The sequence below is a fragment of the Euleptes europaea genome, chromosome 3 (assembly GCF_029931775.1).
Source record: "Euleptes europaea isolate rEulEur1 chromosome 3, rEulEur1.hap1, whole genome shotgun sequence".
Lineage (NCBI taxonomy): Eukaryota > Metazoa > Chordata > Lepidosauria > Squamata > Sphaerodactylidae > Euleptes > Euleptes europaea.
In genome coordinates this window covers 87,575,128-87,594,882 of record NC_079314.1, presented here as the reverse complement: position 1 = coordinate 87,594,882, position 19,755 = coordinate 87,575,128, and the positions used below count along the sequence as shown (strand labels likewise).

Below are 19,755 nucleotides of genomic sequence, written 5' to 3'. Positions count from 1 at the left end.
TGGGCATAAAAGATCTTGACCTTCAAAGCCCTATGTGGTCTGGGACCAACATACCTGAAGGGGCTGCCTACTCCTTAATGAACCTGTCTGACCACTACAGTAATCTTCAGAGGGTCTGCTTCAGTTACCCCTGCCTTCTGAGATTTGGTGAGTAGCAACCCAGGAGAGGACCTTCTTAGTGATGGCACCAAAGCTCTGGAACTCTCTCCCCAGAGAAATTCTTCTGTCCCCTTCTGTTGCTGTCTTCTGCCAGTGGTGAAGACTTCTTTGTTTTGTTTGGCATTCCCTCAGTGATCCCTCCTTCCTAAGCCATGTTTTAATTGATGTTTTTATATCATTTTAACTCTGTTTTAATGATGTGTTTTTTTGAGGAGGGTTGGACTTTCATGGCTTTAAAATATGGTTTTATCAAGTTTGTTTTAAGTTGTAAGCCACCTTGGTGGCCCTTGCAAAGGCAGAAAGGTGGCATATACATTTTGTAAATGAAAATAAAATACATATCCCTCTGGCCTGCCCCTTCTGCACTTTGAATCCTCTCCAAACTTTATGGGAATTCGGCAGCTACTCTAATTTCCAGTTCAGGACAGCGTTGAATATTAATCATTTTATACTACTTCCGTCACCATCTGTATAATTATCTGATCTCCAAGATTTTAAAACTTGTAATCATAATTGCAGTTGCAACTGGGATATGTATTTCAATAAAAAAATAAATTCTTGGACAGGCGTCTGACAGCATCATGTCTCATTTGAGCCCTAGATGACATATGTAACCAGTTATCACCGGGGAGGGGATGATGTTTGACTGGGAAATGCAGTTGAGTACAGTGAAACTAGGGGTTCCAGCATGCACATGACTGTTGCAATAGATAGTATGGTGGGAAAGTGAGGTTTTGTTACAGATTGACATTCCATAGAGTCATGTTGGATGGTAAAAAGGAGGATTATGTGACTGGGAAGTGCTATTTTAAAATTTCATCGTGGATACTTATTTCATTTTGTTTATTGAATGTCCATCCTGTTGATCGTATCGACTCTGTAATCCGCCTTGAGTTCCAGTGAGAAAGGCAGACAAGAAATAACATAAACAAAAATAAGCAAATAAATAAATAAATAAAGCCAATATCTATAGACTAACTATGCTCTGGATTGTGTGTTCATAGGTATATCTTCTTGTGAAAAGCTGCTGGGAAGAAGACCCAGAGAAGAGGCCTGATTTTAAGAAAATTGAAAGTACCCTTGCTAAGATATTTAGGTAAGAATTACTTTGGCAATATTTATGTGACATGATGTCAAGGTGGTTCAACACAGGGAAAGATGAAATCTTGCTGACACTGGAGCACTTTATTATAATTGAATAAAAAGATGAGATGAAGTGAGAAAGAGCACAACTGGGTAAGACATGGGACTTCTGTGATCAGGTGCCCCCCCCAGTTCCTCTTTGCCCTGCTGTGGAAAACACACAGGTATTCTAGTGGAGTAAATAGTGGGATGATTTAGATTGGGAAAACAGCTTGAGGGGGAAAGATGGCACTTCCCATTTACTAGTGCTGTAATCCAGTGTGGGATTCTCATGGATGCTTTTAAATACAATTAAAGATATATGCAATTCCAAAAATGGATCTCCCCGGTCTCTTCTAGGAGTACATCAGCCTTTGTAAGTAGGCAGCTCAATTCACACAAGTAATTAGAGAGGCAGAGAATCCAAGTTACCAGATAGTCATGATGACTTATTTTTCTGATAGTAAAAAAAAGTCTTGGAGCTAAGGAGGCGAGAAACTGTAGATGTCTTGAACCTAGTAAGGAGGGCTGGTGTGATATGCTGATGGACTTGAACAAGGGAGATCTAAATTCAAAGCCCATTGAGCCCAGCCTCAGCTTAACTTGTTTCACAGGGTTGTTGGGAGGATAAAATGAGTGAGGAAAGAACCATGTGGTCACCTTAAGCACTTTAGGACAGAGGAATTATAAAAATTAAATAGATTTTGGTGGTACATATAAGGTAAATAAAATGGTGAGATAATGAAGGTGGATGTCATTGAAATATAAATCATGTTTGAACATTTAGTATGTGCTATTCAGGATTGTTCACTACATTTTTGTATTTATTTCTAGCACTTTTTCAACTCTAATACAGTATTGTAAAATCCCAAATAAAGCAATTACATATGTTTTCCTTAGAATACTCATCTGTAACTTCTAGAAAATTTTTTTAAGCAAGCCATTTCTGCCAAACTAAAAGTGATCAGAAGCAGAAGTTCAGGGATTTCCAATTTTAGTCATATGGCATTCACACATGGAGTAATTATCATTAGCTTCTTTTTGCCATCTGTCCTAAAATGCACTTTCACTACCTCAATGCTTGCAATGTTGCCAGCAACTACCACAGCCAAACCAATGAAAGCTACATGGACACCTTAATCCGCCGTCTGCAACTGTATTCACGAAACCTGGAACACTTAGTAGAAGAGAGGACACAGCTGTACAAGGCGGAGAGGGACAGAGCTGATAGGCTTAACTTCATGCTTCTCCCAGGGTGAGTGATGCATGGGTCTGTGTGGCGCAATTACCAATGTGGGGCTTCCATGTGAGAAATTGGTGAGGGAGATGGTAACTGGCAGTGCATAGCACTCATTTATATGTTAATTGTGTTGTCATTCACAGTGTTTGTCTCTGCAGAACTTAATTACGGACAATTCCAGAGGGACAGTCCTTTCAGTCTATTGCACGAAACAAAAAGACAATCTTGTAGCACCTTAGAAACTAATGCATGTTTATTCTAGCACAACATTTCTCAAACATTAGCAACTTGAGGACTCCAGTTTGATTTCAATATTTTACCCCAAGCCCTCACTCTTCCCACGCTGATGCCTGCCACTGCCAGATAGCCTTTTTGTCCAGAAGAGGAGGGGAAAGGGTTAACTACACCTGTTTCCTTCCTCCTCCTGTCTGCTCTACCTGCTGCTTGTCTGGATGGGAGGCCGAGCATGTCCTCCTTCACCTCCTCCCAGCCCTTTTGTGCACAACAAGCTGCGCATGCTCCATGAAGATCTCCAGTCTGTCATTAAAGGTCAGGGGCCACAGCAACTGCCTTTGCTGTCATCCTGGGCATTTCCCCCTGCCTGACCGCTGCTGCTTTCTATGGCAGACAGTGTCCTAAAGGTAAGTGAGTCTCCTCTCACCACTTCTACAAGCAAGAACAGTCTTCATTCTACAAGTTATTGGACATGACACATAGACTCCCTGAAGTACCCTCACGGATCCTGAGAGGTCTGCAGACCCCAGTTTGAGAAATCCTACTCTGACATAACGTGTGTGGATTAGAGCCTGTTTCATCAGATGCAGGTAGTGGGTTTTTATTAGGCAAACATATACATATTTTATAATGTCATATTTACCCTGAGGATCCACTGAATGCATCTGAGAAAATGGGCTCTAGTCTATGAAAAGTTAGACAAAATAAAAAAGATCACTGAGTTGGAGGAGCTGGTGGGGCCTATGATGTGACCATCACACCAACCAAAAGCAGATTGGCCTAAACTGGAAGTGACAATTATCCATGTCCAATGGAGCAATGTCAAGATGCTTCGGGGAGTATACAGAGAACTCTCTGGATGTCAACAGGGCAGCCAGGGCTTGGCCTGCAAGCTAAGAAGTAGTCCCCTCTGTGACAGAGAAGAGCTCAGACAAGCTCTTAGGGATGCTTCTTCTTCCCACTATCCCAGTGAGTGGCTAAGGAACCACGGGTTTTAGCAACACAGGACTTGCTTCAGGAAGTTTAGGGTCCTTTATGGTGGGAACAGAGGTGAGAGGAAACAGCCTCCAAGGCAGACCTATGAAGGATACCAGCAGCAGAGGGACTCCTGTGAAGCCAGGCCAAGTTGGACATGCTACAATATAATTACCCAAACTGGAACGGAAACATACTTGTTAAGAGAAAGGAACACTGTGCTTGTGACTATGCACCTGAATATGCAGACAGGCATTGTGAACATAAATTTCTAGTTCTTATCAAGCAGATTAAGTCAAGGAGAAAAGGTGATCATATTAACCTAATTAATTTGTGGATCTAATTCTGAACCTGGTTCCAGAGTATGGAGCAAAAAATGTGGCAAGGTACCCCTCTCAAAAAATAAAAAAGATTCCAAACACAATATGACAAAGATCTTGTGAGATCACCATTGGCATTATGGAGTTGTCTAGCAAGTGATGGAGGCAGAGGGGAACAGCAGAGGGAGGAGAAAATGACAGCAATGGGAGGAAGGAAGGAAGGAAGGAAGAGGTAATGGGAGGAGGTGGTGATGAATGGGGAAAGAGGGGTGGAAGTAAGGTTGCCAACTCCCACTTGGAAAATACCAAGAGATTTGGGGGTGGAGGTTGGAGAGGGCAGGGTTTGGGAAGGGGAGGGACCTCAAGGGAATGACAATTTGAATTCAGGCCATGGAGTAGGGGGAGGAGTTGAGTTGCCAGGTTCAGGTTGTGAAATACCTGGAAATTTTGGGGGTGGGGCCTAAGGAGGGTAGAGTTTGGGAAGGGACTTCAGTGGGGTATAATTCCATAGAGTCCACCTTCCAAAGCAACCATTTTCTCCAGGTGAACAGATTTTTTCTCCTGGAGATCAGTTGTACTCACAGGAGATCTCCAGCCACCACCTGGAGGTTGGCAATCCTAACAGGATATGCCATAGAGTCCATCCACCAAAGCTGCCATTTTCTCCAGGAGAACTAATCTGTCCACTAGAAATCAGTTGTAATTCCAGGAGATCTCCAGCCCCCACCCAGAGGTTGGCAACCCTAGGTGGGAGGGAGCAAGGAAGTTGTAGTGGTGGGGTTGTGGACAGAAGAAGGCAGCAGTGGCAGTGTGGGAAGGAGGTGACGAAGCGGGGGCCAGCAGAGGCTGAGATTTCTGCTCCAACTCAAGTTTCTCACAGATCCCCGGTTTGTGCTTTATATGTAGCTGAAAATACAAGGTTCTCCCTGTATTAAAATTAAAGAGTGGGCATGGATCAAAAGCCCCTTCTGTTCAATCCGCAACTGCAAATCAGCAGTTTTCAAAATGTTGTGAAAAGAGATGACTTGCTAAATCATTAGCGTTTTAAGGTTTAATTAATTAATACTAATGCCGTGCTTTGAAATAATTATTAACAGAAATGAAATTCACTTTATGCATCAATAGACTATGACCATCAAGCAGCAATCACCAAGCAGTAGATGTAGCCTTTTAAAGTTACACTTTGAAATCCTTTCCATTTTTGACAGGCCTGTGGTAAAATCCTTGAAGGAAACTGGACTAGTAGAACCAGAACTGTTTGAAGAAGTTACCATTTACTTCAGTGACATTGTGGCTTTCACAACCATCTGTAAATACAGCACTCCTATGGAAGTGGTAGACATGCTAAATGAGATCTACAAGAACTTTGATCGCATTCTAGACCATCATGACGTTTACAAGGTGAGCAAAACTGAGAACAGAACACAGAAAGCTAGGCAAATTGTTGAGGTGAAAGGAAAGCAGATTTTTGCCTCCAACTCTTTAGGGAAGATAAAACAAAAAATGAGAATTATTTTTCTCTAAGACATCCTCTTTTAAAACCGTGTAAAATAGAGAAGTAAAGTAGGCTTCCTTCTTTTATTTTAGATGTTATAAGGACAGATCTTCCTCCCAGAGAAAAGCACTCTCACACAGACTGCCTATCCTGAATATTGTTTACATGCGAAAATGTCTATATAAATGTTAGTTAATTCTAGGTGGTTAAGATTCCTTCTTCCCAATGCAGAGAAGAACAGGAACATCTATCAAGCCTTTCTCATACCTGATCAAGGTGGCTCTTTGCTCAGATTAAGATAGTGACTATAGCTCATATTTCAACAGGTGGAAACTATTGGAGATGCATATATGGTAGTAAGCGGTTTACCAAAGAGGAATGGCAATCGTCATGCAGTGGATATTTGCATGATGGCACTAGATATACTCAGCTTCGTGGGCTCCTTTGAACTCCAGCATCTTCCAGGCCTTCCTATATGGATTCGAATAGGAATACATTCTGGTATGGAGTGATAGCTCAAGTACATGACAAAGACAAACAATGATGAACTGTCAATTCTGTTTGATTTTTCATAAATTTATCACAGAAGCTGGACATAATGGGTTGGATCCTGTGGATTTGTTCTGTTAACAGTGGTATTTTCCCCAGTGAAAGAAACCTTCCCCTGACTCAGAAAAACCACCAGCAGAAGTGCCTGCAGTGTCAGCAGAAGTCTTCTTGTGCCAAAGGAAGGCACTAGCATCAATAGAACAGATCCACAAGATCCAGCCCATTGTACCATGATGCATATCTTTGTATTTGTTTGTTTATTTATTTGATGTATTTATAGTCTGCCTTTCTAACTGAGACACAAAGTGGATTACACAGTGTAAATAGATAACACTCCATATGAAGAAATATCTAATAAGCGCAGTGTAGGTCAATACAATCTGTATGGGAAGACATTGAATGGGAATGACAGGAGAATGGGAGCCTTCCTGACCACCTCAGGCAGGCCATTCCACATGCTGGATATCACTTTAAAAAAATCATCAGTGGTAATTATTGGAGGAAGAATAGTATGGGGAGGGGGGAGTTATTTTACTTGATATTTCACATAACAGGTAAATCCAATGTGCCACTCACATAATTGTGTCCCAATCACCAATGTCAGTAGTGGTGGATGTATCACATGGAGGCAGAAATGCATTTGAAAGAGACCAAAATACACAGTCAAAAAATATTATAGTTCTATGATAGAATGTAACTCAAAGGAAGATAGTTGGATTTCATACAATAAAATTATTTTTATATAATAAATAACAATTGTACATTTATGGTATAAACTGATTTTTGAAAGACCATTACAGAATATATTTTAAATTAATTATTAATATAGTATTTATACAAAAACAAAAAGAGAAGCTCTTAAATAATGTTTAGCTTTTTTATTTATTCCTTGTTTCAGTAATATGTTTGGTGCAAAAGGGAGTATAATAATTCTCAGTTCACCTAAGGAGTAGGAAGTCTGTAATGCAGCTAGGGTTGCCAGGTACTTCTTGGCAACCAGAGGGAGTGGTGGAGGGGGCTTTACCAGGCCCAAATCGAGGCCTAGGCCTCAATGTTGTCAGTATGTCGACATAACTTAAGGAAGTGATGTCATCACGTCGCCAACAACGTGGGAGATGCTCTAGTTTTGGGGCAAAAACTCTATGGTAGAAGTTATTTTTACCATAGGATTTTGTCCAAATTCCATAGTGCCTCCCATGTCATCAGCAATGTGATTACATCACTTGTGGAAGTGACATCAATGCGCCAAGACCTAGGCCTCAATTTGGGCTTGGTAAGACCCCCCACTGACCCGCTGTACAGCACCAGGAGGGAAGGTGCCCAAAGCGGGGGATCCCTTGCCCCCCTTAGGGGCCTGGCAACTCTAAATGCAGTTCTCCTTTCTCAAATCCCAGAATTAAGGCCTTATTAATGTTCTACTTTTTGTAATTTAGTTGTTGATCCAAGCTTCTCTTGTTTGTCTGATATAATGGCAAAATATATGGTGGTACTTGAAAGCCCTTCTTAAACCTGGAAACCTCTCCTATTCCACTGTGACAATTCTGCCTATGTGCTACTTTTTATCTTCAGACCACTCTCCAGAAGGTGACCATGAATATGGCTAATAGGGAGGAGAAATACAGGAGTTTCAGACTGTAGTATAATATAATTTTGGCAGTAATTAAGACATCAAAGGTGCACAATCTGATTAAAGTGTAGATAAAGGTTTATTCAGAACCTAAAGTAATTGATAGTAAAGAGGAAAAAGAGAGATAGTATCCTAACTACATGACTGGCTGAGGAAGAGAGCAAGAGTGAGACTGGAACTTCCAAGAAGAAGGAGGATATTGCCCTAAGAGTAGCAATCTGGAGACAGACAAGGAAAGACACTTAACAGGAGAGAAGGTGCTGACTTCCCTATCCTATCTAACTGCCCTCTTGCTGCCCCCTGCAGGGTCTTCTTCTCTTACTCATTGTACACCAGACATTGCCTATTCCAACAAGGTGATGTGAAAGACCTCTGTCTGAGACCCTGGAGAATGGCTGCCAGTTTGAGTAGACAATACTAACCTTGATAGACTAAGGGTCTGATTCAGTATAAGGCAGCTCCATGTGTTTTTCATAATGGTGACACTTTAGCTTTGGAGTAAGTGACAGCAAGGGTGAGGGCATTACAACCACTCTACCCCTCAAGAAATGGGTCAGTCTGAATACTGGAATGGAAGGATGTACATAATACAGGGAATAAGTACAGGAATGAAATCTAAGCAATAGGCACCTGAGCACCAGGGATGGCACAAGTGATAAGGCAGCCTAAGTCTGGAAACTCTACTGGAAGGGAAACTCTACTGGAAACTCCTTCAGTACTTTCATTTATAACATTTGGGAGTTAAGAGCATGAAGCTTGGTCTGGGATAACATAGGGGGCCAAATATACTTTCATGCAATCTGTGTCCTTACTTGCTTGTTAATCAGAATAGAACCTTTCTGATCAGGCACAGTAAGCTATAGTTTAGACGCTGGTGGGTTTTGGAAGAGTGAGTTTTTTGTTCATAAACAACCACATTGGGATGTGTGTCCAGTTAAAGAGAACAGAAAACATTTATTTAGAAAGTAACATTACTGGATAAAGAGAGAGAAGTTTTAAGCTTCTTGCTACATGGCTAACAGGAAGGGAAGAGTTAAAGAAGAATCAGGAAACAAGCTTGAGGGGATAAAACAAGGAAACAGCATTTGTAGAAAGAGGTAGCACACATATGCCTACCTAATTCGGTTTGCTTAGTTGTTTTTCCCTGTAGAAACTGACTTCCTTTTTCTATTCCTTATGTTGTTTATTCCAATTGGTGGAAATCTGATATCCATAAAAATTGCTGTTGGACTCCAGCTCTCTCAGTAGTCTCAGGTCTACAGAATTTCACACGGGAAAATAAGACAGACTTCCAACCCTGAGGCCTAGTTACTGGGGGAGGGCAGGGTATTAATTTAATCAATGAAATTAAATGAGTAATTAATGACTTTATTTAATTCTTGAGGTCAGCTTTTAAAGTGTGCTTGAGACAGCATGGACTCAATACTTACTCTGCATCTTCAGGTCCTTGTGCTGCTGGTGTTGTTGGGATCAAGATGCCTCGCTACTGTTTGTTTGGAGACACAGTGAACACGACTTCAAGGATGGAATCTACAGGCTTACGTAAGGATGGTGATTCAGTCCTAGACTGCCCAATACTTTGTTATGACTACATACGGTGCGCCTTCTCCACAAAATAACTATTTTCTCATAACATAGTTTTTCCACCATTCTGCTTCAGAGACACCTTTCTCCAGTAATTTCTCTGCCGTGAAACCCCTGAGTATCTGTTATGGAATCCCCGCAAAGGATTCTAGCATGCACAAAGTTCCTACAGGACACTGGCCATAGCTGTTGATCATGAGTGTTGATTCATAGGAACTGAGCACATGGTCCAAAACCTAACCAAAATTCTTCTGCATCTGAGCACTGCAGCAGAAAGTTGGACATGATGGCAGCCTGTCTTTTAAAGAAGCTTGCAATAGTGGCTTCTTATTCAGTGGACCCAGCATGCAGACCTTTCTGCCACTTTGGAAAAGGGCAACAAATTTGTAAAGCTTGATACGCATTCACATGAACTGCATTGTTTAAAATTCCTTAGGGTTTTTTTGGGGGTGGACAGCAGAGGAGAGGTCTGGATTGTGAGAGTCTGGCCTGGCTGGATACCTTTAGAGCACACAAATAGTGTGTGCGGTATTACTGTGTAAGACTTAATGTTTTGTGGGTTTCTTGTCCTTGCAAACATTTGAAGTCTGATGGATGGGGAGAGGAGCAGTTTAGAGCTTGGATACCATGGCACTGGATCAGGAGTTACAATTATTGAAAGAAAAATGATTGGGAAGCATTTGGTGTTTGTGATTAGACACCATTCTGCCTTTTTCTCAGTTTTTATTCAGTAAATCACTTGTCTCAGCCTCATTAATTTCCTTTTCTAAGATGGATATTGTGTTGCAGCAGCAAATGCCTGCAGGGGGGTGAGCGACTATTTAAAATAGCCAATCCCCAGAGGATAGATTCCCGAAGAGAAAATAGCATATCTTTGTCAATTATTGTGACTATCTTGTTATTCATTTTATATTTAAACTGATTGCCTTTGATCCAAATTGGATTCCACATTAGTTAAAGAGATGGCCTCTGCTTGTAACATATATCTGAATATCTTTCATTTAGTTCAGCAACAGGATGTGAACAGAAAGTAGCCTGAGTTTTGAGTCCCTTGCTATACTTGCATGCCTTGCTTGCAGATTCCTTGTCTTCTTTCTCTCTGTTGCTCTATCTGAATTTGTTTGCTTGAGCATCTGCCTCTGACCACAATCAGCACCTCTATGATTGGAACCAAACTCTCCTGCTTTGTACGCTTCTAAAGACTCCAATAGGCTGCCTAAATACTTGGAATCATTCTGGACAAATCCCCATGCAGGATCTTATCAGGATAGGTCATATAAATAACTTCTTCTTCTTCTGCTCTCTTTTTTTAACCTCCACATCCTCTTTGTCAGTGACACACATCACACAACTGTGTGGATTATTAGAATACTTGTCTCCATGTAGACATTCTAGTATTTGATGCTATTTTGTTTGCTTCATAAAATTTTGTCTACTCAAGTATATTGATCATTCTCCGCAATAAAAGTTATCCTTTCCATGTATCCAGTTCTCAAGCTGTCAAGAGATTGACATCCTTGTATGAATCAATTTAACAGATCAAGCAATTACGCCTAGCATTTGATCTGCATTTGGTCAAACCATAAAACTTGAGACAACGTCCTGCCGGATGAGAAAGTGTCACAGAGCCCTTACATCAAAAGCCTGTGAGAGCCTTATGTATATCAAAGGATCTAGCCTGACCTGTTAGCAGCCAGACCAAATGGAAAGGAGGGAGGGGGAAGCCCATTTCTATAAGGCAGCTGCCTTCTGGACAGAAGAATATCCAATCCTCCACTCTGGCCTCTCCTATAGATTCTTTATATCCCAACTGTACACAATCAAATAAAAGGGGGACAAGCTTTTAATTAAAGATGGTAGCATGTAAGCTGTGTGCTCCTAAAGGTCTCTTGTCTGGAAACCTGCTAGACCAAGGCTGTACTTAATGCGTTTGTTTATTTAATTCATGTGTCCCCAATGGTGACCCATCACTCTCCTCCATTTTATCCTCACAACAACCCTGTGATGTAGGTTAGGCTGAGAGCATGTGGTTGGCCCAAGTTCACCCAGCAAGCTTCCATAGCAGAGTGGGAATTCTAACCTGGGTCTCCCAGATACTAGTTCAACACTCTAGCCACTACACCATGCTGGCTATGAGGTAAATCTGTTTCTTAGATTTTTGACTTGACAAGACACTGGTGGAGATAAACAACAAAGGTTTTTTTTAACAGAAAATAAAGTATTGAATAAGGTAAATATGATGTATGAATAATTTAAATATATAAAGTAAAGCTGGCTCTCACATAAAGTAAATTACCCCTGTGGGGAGATTTAAGCTCCCTTTCCCTTGACAGGTTACCTCAGTAGGGTCAAGACTGCTCTTTTCTCTCACAGAGCACCTTACCACAGAACACACACAGCATAGGAATGATAGGCCTTTAACAGGATGACTGTCACATAAATATAAGCTTTCTTTCCTAAGCCGACTCCCAAACCCTAACTAAAAGCCAAATAAAAGCCTGGCTACACTGATGTTCCTTTCTAGAACCACAAAATCCCTATCCAAAAGAAAAAGTTTTTTTCTTCATCATTCTTAAGCTAAAACTGGCTCATCCCCTCCCATCCATGACAATCACTGGAATTTGCTTGAAGCCTAAAACACAAGGATTGGTTCAAAGCCCTAGAAGATAGGGTTGCCAGGTCCCTCTTTTGCAACTGGCAGGAGGTTTTTGGGGCAGAGCCTGAGGAGGGTGGGGTTTGGGGAGGGGAGGGACTTCAATGCCATAGAGTCCAATTGCCAAAGAGGCCGTTTTCTCCAGGGGAACTGATCTATATCAGCTGGAGATCAGTTGTAATAGCAGCAGATCTCCAGCTAGTACCTGGAGGTTGGCAACCCTGCTAGAGAGGTGAGACTTTTGAGGATTGCCCTCCAGTAACAGAAACAGTGCCTGTATCTTTAAGAGATTAATGTCCTCTTAGTGGCCATTATGGGGGTTGCTAGGAAACCAAAACAGTGTTTCCAGCCTTCAAGCCTTAGTTTCTGCCATTAAAGGCAGGGGGAGTGGAGAGGGAGAGGGCAGGCCCTTTCCAGGGCTGTTTTGGCGTTTGATGGAGGATGCATCAGGGCCAGGCCTGGCAGCAATCACTGGGTGACTTGATACCACGCGACTTGTATCACTGACCCAGAGCCAGCTGCTTACTTCTGGTCAACAGCAACCGGCCCATGAAAGAAAGTGTGGTGAAGTTAGGGTTGCCAGGTACTTCCTGGCAACTGGCAGGGGATGGGGTGGGGGTCTTACCAGGCATGAAATGAGGCCTCGGCTTCTATGTCGTTGGTGTGATGACATCACTTCCAAAAGTGACGTCATCATGTCAGATGATGAGGTAGACTCTCTGGTATTTGGGAAAAAACTCTATGGTATAAGCTGTTTTTGCCCTGACCTGGATGGCCCAGGCTAGCCTGATCTCGTCAGATCTCAGAAGCTAAGCAGGGTCAGCCCTGGTTAGTATTTTGATGGGAGACCACCAAGGAAGTCCAGGGATTCTGTGCAGAGGAAGGCACTGGCAAGCCACCTCTGTTAGTCTCTTGCCTTGAAAACCCCCCCAAAAAGGGGTTGCCATAAGTCGGCTGCGACTTGACGGCACTTTACACACACACACATAAACTGTTTTTATCATAGAGTTTTGCCCAAATACCAGAGCATCTCCCTTGTCTTCAGCAATGTGATGACAACACTTCTGGAAGTAACGTCATTGCACTTGTGACGTTGAGGCCTAGGACTCATTTTATGCCTGGTAAGTCCCCCATTGGCTAACTGGCTGGTTCCAGGGGGAGGAAGTTCAAAGCAGGGGATCCTCCACCCCCAGTGGGGGTCTAGCAACCCTAGGTGTAGTGGTTAGAGTTTCAGACTAGGATCTGGGAGACCTAGGCTAGAATCCCCACTTTGCAGTGGAAGCTAGCTGGGTGACCTTGGGCCATTTATACATTCTCAGCCAAATCTACCTCACAGGGTTGTTTTGATATTAAAATGGAGGCGACTGATGTAAGCTGCTTTGGGTCCCCACTGGCAGGAAGGCAAGATATAAACAAATAAACAAATGAATGAATGAATGAATGAATGTAGCCAAAGATGGGGGGCAGATAAAAGGTAGATTGGTTGGTGGGTGGGAAAGAGAGAAGGAAGCAGGGAAACTGAGGAAATGGGGATTGCCCGGAGGAGAGAAAGAGAAAATAGTGTGGGGAGAGGAATACTGGAGAAAGTGAAGTGCCCTCCCCACAAGCTTTTGTGGATAACGTAAATTGGCTGGTGGTAGAAGGAGAGAAGGAAAAGGTTATGGGGGCTTTCAGGGAATGAAAGAGGAAATAATGGGGGAGGGAAAAATGAGATACCTCCCCTTAAATTCTTGTGAGTCCCCTACTTGCAGTTTTTAATCTCATACTTTCCACTAGTGCAAACTCAGAATATCATTGGTTAAACATCAGCTAAAATAAGATAAGAACATAAAAGTATCTCTGTTGGATCAGACCGATCGTCCATTAAATCCAGTGACTGGTTTCACATAGTTGCCAACCAGTTGCCCCCAGAAGGTCTACAAGCAGACCTATCCTTGTTGTAGCCCCCCAGTATTGGTACTCAGAGGATTGCTGCCTCTTGACATGTGGGTAATAGCCTTTGGACCTTTCTTCTACTGCCATTAACTTCATTGGATGCCTACAAGTTCTAGCATTATGGAAGAGGGAGAACAACATTACTCTTATCTACCTTTTCCACTCCATACAGACTTTTATAAACCTCTATCACATCTTCCTTAATTCATCTTTTCATTAAACGAAACTCCTTAGCTTTAAACTAGCACAACTCAAAACCAAAAACTAAATTTGAATCTGTGAAAATTCTGTTTGTTCTTTGTATATTTACAGCTCTACGGATTCATGTAAGTGGTTCCACTATTGCTATCCTCAAGAGGACAGACTGCCCATTCCAGTACGAAGAGCGAGGAGAGACTTATCTGAAGGTAACAAAAATGTCAAAAAGGTCGGCCATAGATATCACATCCCTGAAAGGTTTATACATTTTAAATTACTAGTTGGGGACAAAGGAACCTGCCCTGTAAGCTTCATAGATAAAGAGGGATTTGATTTGGGTTTTCCTCATCAAACCCACACAGCCTAACCACTGCATTGCACTGGCTGTCGTATCTAATCTCAGTGGTAAACCTTGTTAATTTTATCAGGACTTCCCTATGCATAACTGTGAACTGGATGGTAGTCATAGTTTGCTTATGTTAATTTCTGAGACATACATTTATATATGTATTAATTTAAAAATCCTAGGTATGCATCCTATGCAGCATATGCCCATTGCTTAAATTAAATCAAGTAAAAGCAATGTTGCAATGTATAAGGAACATAAGAAGAGCCCTGCTGGATCAGACCAGTGGTCTATCTAGTCCCGCATCCTATTTCACACAGTGGCCAACCAGTTTCCCTGGAAGACCAAACAAATAGGGCACAAATGCCAAGGCCTTCACCTGATGTTGCCTCCTAGCACTAGGTTTCAGTTGTTTATTGCCTCTGAATATGGAGGTTCCCTTTACTCACTACAGTTAGTAGCCATTGATGGACCTCTCCTCCATGAAACTGACCCTCCCCTTTAAGCCATCTAGAAAGAACTTAAGTGCAGCCCCACTGAATCAGACCATATTAGATTATCTTCATTATGGGCGTGGATGAGTCAAGCCTTGCTCGCTTACAGGCTGACCGACTTTCACACAAATTACAGTTCAGCCTCAGTAAAAGGAAAATAATAGTTACCCACAGTTGCATAGTGATGCCAGGACAAATAGTTCTGATAAGTTATCATGGAGGGTATTTTTTAGAAATCACATAGAAGATGAATCTATTCTATAGAAATCTAATCTCTGATTTAATCTCATTTTATATTAGGGCAAAGGAACTGAGATTACCTATTGGCTCACAGGAGTGAAGGACAAACAATATAACCTTCCAACTCCACCTTCTGTGTAAGTGGTTCTTTGAGTTACATTCTTTGTAATAGTAATAGTACTTACCTATCTATTCTCTTTCTGTTAATATATCATTTACGCATACTCCTGGCAAAGGTCAAGACGGCATCAGTGCATACATACTCATATATATGGCCTAATGAATCCTAAGCATGGTAAAAACAAAATTACATATATTCTCTACAAAGGTTATTGCTACTATTCAATATTGTATCTTTTATTTTATTGTGCTTATCATGGTGAAGCCTCACCACAAGCTGCTCATGTGTCAAGAAGAGTTCCGTGTATGTGTTGGAATTTACCAGCCAATGGGTTGGATCTAGACTAAACAGGCAATTTCCACTGAGTCCCCCTTCCTGCTGAAGACCCCTCTCATATAATTCCTCTGGGTCCCCTATCTCCTAGCAGCATCATTTCATGGAGATCAGTAGGCTGCAGTGGCAAGGGTGAGGAAAGAAAGAACTATTCTGCTATATATTATCCCTCAGCTGCCCCAGGGACTCTGTCCAGACTGGTAAACTTTGTCTTCTTGCCAACTCTCCCCTTAGTGGGATCCAAGTCCATGCCTGCTAGTTGCTATATGGACGCCTTTTCCAAGTAAGCTAATGCAAGATTCAGTTATATTCTAGGGAGAGTTCAGGCTTGATTTGATCTAGAACTCACTTATTTGTCTTTTTGACGGTTATGTGCAAAACTCTCCTTCAACACCACATTTCAATGAATCAACTTTCTTCCTGCCAGCTTTCTTCATTGTCCAACTTTCACACATCGTAATGGGGAATACTATGGTATGAATTATCTTGATCATGGTCACCTGCGACACATCCTTACACTTAAGGATCTTTTGTAGCTCCTTCTAACTGCCCTTCCCAGATTCAATTCTGAGTTCTTGGTTGCAGTCTTATTTTTGGTTTATGATTGAGCCAAGGAATAGAAAATCTTTAACAATTTCAATGTCTTCATTGCCCTCTTTAACATTGTGTAATTCCTCAGTAGTCATTACTTTTTTCTTCTTGATGGTCAGCTGTAATCCTGCTTTGGTACTTTCTGCTTTAACCATCAGTAGTAGTGGTTAAAGCTGCAGTACTGCAGTCCAAGCTCTGCTCACAACCTGAGTTCTATCCCAACGGAAGTTGGTTTCAGGTAGCCGGCTCAAGGTTGACTCAGCCTTCCATCCTTCCGAGGTCGGTAAAATGAGTACCCAGCTCGCTGGGGGTAAAGGGAAGATGACTGGGGAAGGCACTGGCAAACCACCATGTAAACAAAGTCTGCCTCGTAAACGTCAGGATGTGACATCACCCCATAGGTCAGGAATGTCCCGGTGCTTGCACAGGGGACCTTTACCTTTTTAGTCCTTACAAGTCCTGCCAGTAATGTGGTATAATCTACATATCTCAAATTGTGAATGTTCCTTCCAGCAATTTTCTTTACACCTTCATCTAAATCTAATCCAGTTTTCCTTACGATGTGTTCGCAATACAGATTGAAGAGATAGGAAGATAAAATACATCTTTGTCTGACACCATTGCCAATTGGAAACCCTTCTGTTTCTCCATAGCCTCTTGTTCAGAGGATAGGTTGCGCATCAAAACAATCAGATGTTTTGGCACACCCATTTCTTTTAAAACCAACCATAACTTTTCATGATCCATACAGTCCAAAGTTTTGCTGTAATCTATGAAACACAAACTGATTTTCTTCTGAAAATATCTCATAGGGTCCAGTAACCAATGTAAATTTGCAATATGATCTCTAGTGCCTCTTCCTTTTTGGAACCCAACTTGAATATCTGGCATTTCTTCTTCCATATATGGTAACAGTGTTTATTGTAAGACTGTGAGCATCACTTTACTCACATGAAAAATTAACGTGATGGTCCAATAGTTGCAGCAATCTTCGACATCTTTTTTCTCATTTGAACATAGATTGAGTGCTTCCAGTCTGTGGGCCATTGTTTTGTTTTCCATATTTATTGGCATATTCTTGTTAAGATTTTGATGCTATTTCTGTGGCCTAAAATAGCAAGGCTAGTGAAAGGTATTTAGGCTCACCTGGCTGTTTGATAGTAATTAGATTTTGCATTCAGGAAGACTTGCACTTGCTGATGAAACTACATTGGTGCATGGCTTTGCAAGTCCCTGTGGCAATGGGTAGGCATGCATATGTCCCATCAGTGAATCAGTCTCCCAACCAAGGTTTTGGCCACTCATTAGCATAGCCCAAGGAGAACCTTGAACTCACAGCATGGCTCCTACAATGTCCCCCCCAGCAGTATTATCCACTAAAGGTTCCCCCTCTTATCTTTACAAAAACAAATAAAACCAGTCCTGTGCCTCCTATGAACTTGCTAAGTTGCTATGAACACAAATAGGACTGACTAAACTTGAGAACTTGACAGCCTGAGCAGCTTCATGATGCTACCTGGCAGCCTGGTGGGGCATTGTCCCCACTGGAAACACTGGAAGGCCAGGCAGCCCAGGGGGCATTGCCCTGCTGGGATATCCCAACAAGGTATGATCCCTCTTGCCCCTCCAAGTTGAAGCCCCTGCCACCATTGTAGGAGGGGTCCCAAATGAACATCCGTGAGGCTCTATGATGTGTTTGTTCCAGGGCACCTCCCATTCCTTGCAGGGAAGTGTCCCCATGTTCACTTTGTTCCCTCCTTTGTAGAATTATGCATGTGGACAGTGATGGGCTAATGTTTGGGCATGACCATATCAGCATACACTAGTTAGCTGCTTCTGTAGCAGCCTGGGACAGGGGCATCATCAGGGACATGCTGTACTGTGATCGGTGGCTGTCTACAGGATTACTGTGGACACTGGTGCAGCAATTGCTATGCTCTCTGCAGCCTGGCATGAGTGCTTTTCTATACTTTTGTGTCCTTTGCTAAGCAAGCATAAGATATCAACTAGCTGAGCCTGTAATATGCCAGTGGTGGGTTCTTAGGGTTAGGTTACCCATTCATTAGACCTTACCTATGCCTCCAGACACTGGTCCAGATTATCTCCTGATTCTGATTAAAAAGAGAAATAGAGTTGGGTGCCATCAGCATATCAATTGCATTTCACTCCAAATCTCCAGACAACCTTATGCAGCAGTTTCATGTACATGTTGAAAGTCCTGTTAATGGCAATGGTAGAGATTTAACAGGGCTCTCTTTCATTGAAATCAATTGAATTTAAAACTGCTCAACATTGTCTAGATTTTGTTATGTTTCTAGAATTAAACCATGATTCATTTATAGTTCACTCCATTCATTATTGAATCCAGGTATTGAATTATTCCAATTTATTCATAAGCTTTATGCATAAAAAAGATTCTGAAGTAAAACTGTTATCTCCCGTGTATTGAAAATAACTCCTATCATCAAGACAGGGTTGGAGTCAATGGATTTTTTTCTCCCGCTTCCCACTGTAACACACTGTGCTCCTAAAATATTCCTGAGGGTTGAGGGAATCCCAGAAACAGAATGGAATGCAATCTGGGGGTCTGCAGTAAGAGGAGGTGATTGGTGAAATTGCTCTCATCCTTTGCACAAATGAAAGTATTCTGCTTGTGAGAAAAAAAACTTTAGATCTGCCATCTGCAATTTCACCATACAGTATTCTAATTTTATATGCTAGTAATATACAGTACCCTAATGTTAATTTATAACAGTAAGGATGGATAAATGGAACAATAGGTAAAGGGTTTATTAGTAAGACTCATAGTTGTTCTATCTCAGTGAGTTATTGAAACCTTTTATCTCCTGTAATTTTCAGAGAGAATCAGCAGCGCTTGCAGGCTGATTTTGCTAAGATGATTTCAGACTCTCTGCAGAAAAGACAAACAGAAGAATTCCAGATGCGAAAGCTTTCACGCGTGCCTAGTTATTACAAAGATGCTCTCGAATATCTGCAAGTGTCTACTATAGAAACATCCAGCACTTACCTGTAATACTGGATAAAGAGTACATCTCCTGAATCTTAGCAAGCTAACACTAAATATGATAGACCTTACATTGTCCATGTATTTTCATTGTAGACATCAGAGGTGGCTGTTCAGAGAAATGCAGTCTTTTCTCTGAATGTTTGCTACAATAAACAATCTGTAGAAAGAACATGTCCTTTGCTGCACTGGAGCAATACAGATGGCCCAATGTAAGATGTTGCTTCTTGATGATTGGAAGCTTCCTGATACACTACTTGAAATTAGGGAAGGACAAAATAAGAAGTTTCCAGGTGACACCGGCCTGCACATCATGGTAATTGTGGGCTAAAGAAGAAGTCTGAGAAGAAACCAAAGCAGGCATTTGCCCAGTGTAAATAACTTTTTCTGCACCATTAGAAAAGTATTGAAGCTATGTGGACTGTATAGACTATGCTAGTCCAATACTTGTAATGATCTATAGTGTAGATAGATGGACTGCAGTTTGGCCATGCTATCATTCCTTTTGAAACGA

General features: G+C 41.7%; 1 protein-coding gene across 1 annotated transcript in view; it reads left to right on the top strand.

Annotated features, from left to right (window-relative positions):
* Window positions 1–19,250, top strand: part of GUCY2C (guanylate cyclase 2C) — a 73,168-nt gene extending 53,918 nt beyond the window's left edge. Inside the window, exons 20-27 of the mRNA XM_056847180.1 lie at window positions 1,164–1,255; window positions 2,378–2,536; window positions 5,259–5,451; window positions 5,872–6,046; window positions 9,165–9,263; window positions 14,206–14,300; window positions 15,232–15,308; window positions 19,076–19,250. Of these exons, the coding sequence (XP_056703158.1) occupies window positions 1,164–1,255; window positions 2,378–2,536; window positions 5,259–5,451; window positions 5,872–6,046; window positions 9,165–9,263; window positions 14,206–14,300; window positions 15,232–15,308; window positions 19,076–19,250 (1,065 nt within the window). The remainder of the gene's footprint in view (window positions 1–1,163; window positions 1,256–2,377; window positions 2,537–5,258; window positions 5,452–5,871; window positions 6,047–9,164; window positions 9,264–14,205; window positions 14,301–15,231; window positions 15,309–19,075) is intronic.
* The last annotated feature ends 505 nt before the right edge of the window (window positions 19,251–19,755 follow it).